The sequence below is a fragment of the Neofelis nebulosa genome, chromosome 9, assembly GCF_028018385.1.
Source record: "Neofelis nebulosa isolate mNeoNeb1 chromosome 9, mNeoNeb1.pri, whole genome shotgun sequence".
In the NCBI taxonomy this organism is placed as follows: domain Eukaryota; kingdom Metazoa; phylum Chordata; class Mammalia; order Carnivora; family Felidae; genus Neofelis; species Neofelis nebulosa.
The window spans coordinates 98,379,903-98,385,902 of NC_080790.1; the positions used below are offsets into that span (position 1 = coordinate 98,379,903).

Below are 6,000 nucleotides of genomic sequence, written 5' to 3' on the forward strand. Positions count from 1 at the left end.
GAATATAACATAGGCCTGCACTCTGCTTGAGGAGACTGGAGTAACAGCTCACCATTGCATTGACCCCACGGTTTTTTCACAGGAGTGTTCTAGGATATGCTTCATGAAAGGGATTTGGTTCATTCAAGTGCTTGGATGGGGGTGGGGGAGACTTTTTTTCCATTTCAACTTACTTTAATTTCCTTCAACTTCCATTTCAACTTCCTTTATCATCTGTGCACTTCATGAACAGGAAGGGGCTCTCTCAGCCCCCTCCACAAGCCACCATTAAAGAAGTGGGGACATTTAGTCTTGAAGAGAAAATACTGGGGGGAGGGCAGCTTTCAGACACCCAAAGTGCAGTCCTGACGCCTAATTTGGTAGAATTTGCCTAGGAAGCTGTCTGGTCTTGGACTTCGGTTTGTTGGGGGTTTTTGGATTATGTGTTCAGTCTCCTTGCAATTTTCTGTTTCTTCCTGCTTCTGTTTTGGTCATGCCTAATTTGGCATGGCTTGGGAGCTGTGACTCCCTGAGAGATCCCAGTACAGGCAGCTTCAGCATCACTTGGGAACGCGTTAGAAGTGCGTTCCTACCCCAGAACCAGAAACACCAGCGGTGGGGCCAGGAATCTGTGTTGTGACAAGCCCCCTAGGTTTGAGGACCACTGCTCCACATTCAATTCAGTCTGGGGTGGGTCCTGGGACTCTGCATTTCCAGCAAGCTCTCAGGTAATGTGATTTGACTGTCGGTCCGGGAAGCGCACGTTGGAACCCTGTTGTACAAGGCAGTCTGTCTCTGGCTTGGGAAAGATAGCATTTGGGTATAGCTGTCCAACAGCACACCATGGTGCTGTTGAAAAGGAGTGAAGCTGAACAGTAAGCACCAGCATGGGAAAATCCTCACGATGATTGGGAAGCTAAAAAAGTGGATTTTGAAAAATCTCTGGGTAAGTTTGCTTCCATTGAAGCCAGGATAGTAAAATCATCATAAATTTCATTTTTGTCTAAAAAAAATAGTTAAACATTTTAAAACGTGAGTTTTAATTACAGCTACTTTTCAATTTTTTAGTATTTTTCTTCAACAATTAGAACTTTATGGGGAAAAGAATAACCAGTTAAAAAATACACAAAAACACCTACATAGGGCTCTCACATCTTCCTTTTGCCTCCGGGTCCCGTACAGCATTGCTGGGTCTTGTCCCTGTTTAGGATTTTGATAACTTGTTCATATGGATTTTTTTTTAATGTGTTTTGGTTTTTGAAATATTACCTTTTTTAAATGTTTATTTGTTTTGAGAGAGAGAGTGCATGCAAGCACCTGTGTGAGCAGGAGAAGGGCGGAGGGGCTGGGGGGGCAGCGGGGGGGAGAGAATCCCAAGCAGGCTCTTGCTCAGCGTGAGCCCCACACAAGGCTCAGTCTCACAAATGAGAGATCGTGACCTGAGCTGAAATCAAGAGTCAGATGCTTAATGGACTGAGCCACCCAGGTGCCCCGAAATATTATTTTATCTTGACTGATGAGTTTTTGGCATACTCTTAAATTTGGCATCTGAGGCTTTGGAGGTTCCTGTAGGAGATAGCTCTGCTAACCTCTGGACTCTAAGATTGTCTGACTGTAGTGGCTGCCCTCTTTGTTCCACGTACCCCTAGCACGATGCGCACCCTCTCCCGGGCTTCCAGGTTATGTTACACTGTGCTTCCTTTACAACCAGGATCTCCTCCTTTAGAGCCTAAGTTGGGCCCGCCCTTACCGCTGCTTGTGTGACATTCCAACCTCACATTCAGGATGAGTGCTCTTGGTGGAAATAGGAAGGCCTGTGCTTTGATGAGGCTGAGCTCCCTGGTGTATATGGCACCTGTTAGCTCTCCATCTAGAAGGCGAGCCCCACTAAGATTAGCCCGATTCTAAGGCCAGCGTGAGATCCAATTTGGAAATGCTTTCATACCTATAGCAGATGCCACCCATGTCCAGCCCATGCCCCTGGCTCCTGCCTTTTCTGGGCACACCTATCCACGTAGCAACTGCCCACACCTGCAACTCTGCCTGAGGGTGTTCCTGCTGGCACAGGACAGGGAGGGACAATCAGTGCCACCCAGAGGCGGCCCTAGACAGTGCTGCTGGAGGAGGGCGGGGGGTGGGGGGGTGACTCAGAGGTGAGGGTTCTGCATTGTTCCCTGAGCTTGCCTGGTGCACTTGGACTCTGGCTGCCTACAGCAGTGACTGCCTTGCTATCCCCACCTCGTAGGGCTCCTTCCCGTCCCTCGCTTCTTCACTCACCTACAGGTGCTACTGGAATCTTTGTCACAGGGTCTGTTTCCAGGAAAACTGCAACTAGAATAAAAACAAGGTTTACTTTGCCCACTATAAAATCAAAACATTGAAGCATACAAGTGGGAAGACTAAAGCTCTTCCTCCCAAAGCCACGTGGTGTTTCTTTGCCAAGTTTGCATCCCTTTTTATGTTTGCTCATGTGGATGTTGTGAACCTTTGTGGACACACTTTGTGTCTTGCCTGAATCGTTTTCCTCATGTTGAATCCCTCCCTATGCTGATTTCCTTTTTCTCCTACTTCTCCTACCCTTCAGCTCCTGGCAACCATTTTTCTACTCTGTTCCTATGCGTTTGACTTTTCCATATAAAAGTGATACCATGCAGTATTTGTCTTTCTCTATGTGGTTTATTTCACATAATGCCCTCATGGTTCATCCACGATGTTGCAAACATCTATCTCCTTTCTCGTGGCTGTGTAATATTCCATTGTATAAATATACCACATCTTTTTTTATCCGTTCATTCGTTAATGGACACCTAGGTTGTTTGCATATCTTGGCCATTGTGAATAATGCTGCAGTGACCACAGGTGTGCAAGTGTCTCTTTGAGATCCTGTTTTCATTTCCTTTGGATATATATCCTAGAAGTGGGATTGTTGGGTCATAGGGTAGTGCTATTTTTAATTTTTGAGAAACCTCCATACTGGTTTCCATAGTGGCTGTACCCATTTACATTTCCATCAACAGTGCACGAATGTTCCCTTTTCTCCACATCCTCAAGGACACTTGTTATCTCTTGTCTTTGATGATAATCATTCTAACAGGCGTGAGGTGATCATTTCAGTGCAGTCGTGATTCACATTTTCCCGCCGATCAATGGCATCGAGCACCTTGTCATGTCCCTGTTGGTACTTTGCACACCTTCTTTAGCAAAGGTCTATTCAATTTCTCTGCCCGTTTTTGAATCAGGTGGTTTGGTTTTCTGCTATCGGGTTGTGCATCACGATTTTAAATGGCTTCGCGGTTGGGAGGCTGTGGCTTGGCCGTGACCAACTGGTGATGTGTCTGCCCATCGACCTTGCAGGCATTCGCCCCTACAAATGTGACATCTGCAACAAAGCCTTCACCCAGCGCTGCTCCTTGGAGTCCCACCTGAAGAAAATCCACGGGGTGCAGCAACAGTACGCCTACAAGCAACGCCGGGACAAGCTCTACGTCTGTGAGGATTGTGGCTACACGGGCCCCACCCAGGAGGACCTGTACCTGCACGTGAACAGTGCCCACCCGGGCAGCGCCTTTCTCAAAAAGACATCCAAAAAATTAGCGGCTCTTTTGCAAGCCAAGCTGACGTCCACACTCCAGGGGAATGTCACCCTGAGCGAGGAAGAGGAGAAGTGAGGAGATACAGGAGGAGGAGCGGGGAGAGACGCTCGAGCTGCCACGCTTAGGGGATTTTTGGTTTTGGAGGGGGTCCCCCGCCCCACTGGGCTCAGTTCATCCCTCTGCCCTCCCGGGGCCACGGCAGGGGATCTGTTCCAAGGTTGTCAATGATGATAGTGGTGTCTAGCCCCCTGTAACCCACGTCCTGTTGAACAGTCACATTAACAAAAGTTCGTGGATGGCCACAATTGCCGTGCGGTATTTTTCTTTTTTCCTGTTTTTTTTTTTTTAAACGATTTTCACATGTGGAGGCAGAGGTGTTCTTAGACTATCATTTTATGGTGCCTTGAAATAAAAGTCCTTCCACCTGAAATGCTACTCAAGCAAGGAAAAGGAATTTTATTATTCTGAAAGGGTTTACAGGAATTATTTTAATGAATGAAACGTTCTTGTGACACTTCCCTTATAAAAACAAGGCAGGAGAGCATGGAGTTCTAGCTCCCTGTTTAGGGCTTATTGTGGGACATTTGACTTCAGGTTACTTTGGGTGGGTGATTTTGTATTGGTGGGTGGGCTTGAAGAAGCATATCTTGAGTGCTGGGTAGGAGAGCAGATGAACGGGGGCCTCAGGGCTGATGGGCAGAGACTCCTGGGGTGGACGGGGCAGGGCACTTAACGGATGCTTTGGTCACTCTTTGTGGCCGTGGTGTTACTGTGGAGATGCCTCTGGCTTTCTGGGGCTAGGACTTGCTGGCTGTAGGCACTTGTCCCTCCCTTGAGTCTGGCACTGGGGGAGAAGTGGAAAACGCTGGACCATGAGGAATGCTCGCTGGCCTGGCCCACGTCCTCCTCATTTGGGAGGCATAGCAGTCTCTTTCGAGGCATGTAACTGCTGAGTGCTGTGACCTTTGGCTACCTGCACCTCCTCACCTGGGAGGCCTGGCCCCAGAGGCCCAGGAGGTTAACAATAAAGCCGACCTGAGACCTAGGTAGGGCAGAAGAGAGGCAACAGCCCATGGGGGTGAGGGGGCTGGCAAGGTGGTTTCCAGGGTCCTTCTGTGACTGGAGGGCTAGCAGGAAGGGCCCAAACCCTCAGGGCACCATGGCGGCCAAGAGAGAGATTCTCCCCAGTCCTGGAGCTGCCAGCACTGGGAGCTCCAGGACCAATTGCTGACATCACGTTGTGTTTCCTAATGCTTGACACAGAGGAGAGAGTCTAGAAAGCTTTTGATTTGCTTTTATCTGGGTAATTTTGACAACAAAAATGAGTATTCCTATAAGGGAATCTCTAAATGACTAGTTATTTAGGGGCAGCTGGCCTGTGGCATGGAGAATTGTGAACTAGCTGACTTGACATTCTCTTTTAGGGATAGATTTTTATTTATTTTTAAACTTTTAAAAAAATTTTTTAAATTTTCAAATAAGCCAACATGGGGCTTAAACTCATGACCCCGAGATCAAGATCTGCAGGCTCTACTGATTGAGTCAGCCAGGTGCCTGGGGCAGATTTTTATTAAACAGAATTCTCTGGGTTGCAAGTGACAGAAACTCAGTTTAAAATGACTTGAACAGGGGCGCCTGGGTGGCTCAGTCGGTTAAGCGTCCGACTTCGGCTCAGGTCAAGATCTCTCAGTTTGTGAGTGAGAGCCCCGTGTCGGGCTCTGTGCTGACAGCTGGGAGCCTGCAGCCTGCTTCAGATTCTGTGTCTCCTTCTCTCTCTGCCCCTCCCCCACTTGTGCTCTGTCTCTCTCTGTCAAAAATAAATAAAATATAAAAGAATTTTTCTTAATGACTTGAACAGAAAAGAGAGTGTATTGGCTGATAAGTCTAGGGTTGTCCAGCTTCAGGGGTGGCTGGATCCAGGTGCTTAAATCATGTTATCTTCACTCATCTTTTTCTCTTTTATTTGGTTTTCCCACAGGTGACTTTTTTCTCAGGCAGCTTCAAGTGGGGGCCCCATGGCCACCCTGTGCTCTGGATTTCTGTCCCATAGTGCAGCAGCCCAGAAGAAGGGTTTGTCTTTCAGCCAAAGATCTTGGGCTGGTGCTTCTTGTCTGTGATTGGTCCGATTTGGCTTTCGGGTCCACCCTGAGCGGGTCAGCTATACCTCTGGTCTGGGAATAGGAAAGTGGTTCCCCGGCAGCAGAGCGGGTGCCATGACCAGAGAGGAAATGGATGTTGGGCAGGTTGTTGTCCTAGCTAAGACAGGCACAGCTGCTGTAACAAAGATGACCTACAAATTCTGGGGCTTAGGGAAGAAGGCAGATCATTTCTCACTTAGCAGCCCTGGATTGGCAGATGGTTTTCCTCTTGCAGTCACTCAGAGACCCGACTTCTTTCCTTTGTTGCTCTGCTGTGCCCTAGGACGTTT

General features: G+C 48.1%; 1 protein-coding gene across 5 annotated transcripts in view; it reads left to right on the plus strand.

Moving 5' to 3' along the window:
* Nucleotides 1-5,326, plus strand: part of OVOL2 (ovo like zinc finger 2) — a 32,520-nt gene extending 27,194 nt beyond the window's left edge. For 2 of the 5 annotated variants that reach the window (XM_058684805.1, XM_058684808.1), the window contains exon 3: nt 3,334-5,323. In XM_058684805.1, the coding sequence (XP_058540788.1) occupies nt 3,334-3,647 (314 nt within the window). In that variant the 3' untranslated portion in view covers nt 3,648-5,323. Of the gene's footprint in view, nt 1-3,333 lie in introns of all 5 variants that reach the window. The other 3 variants (XM_058684806.1, XM_058684807.1, XM_058684804.1) reach the window with 2 other exon arrangements.
* The last annotated feature ends 674 nt before the right edge of the window (nt 5,327-6,000 follow it).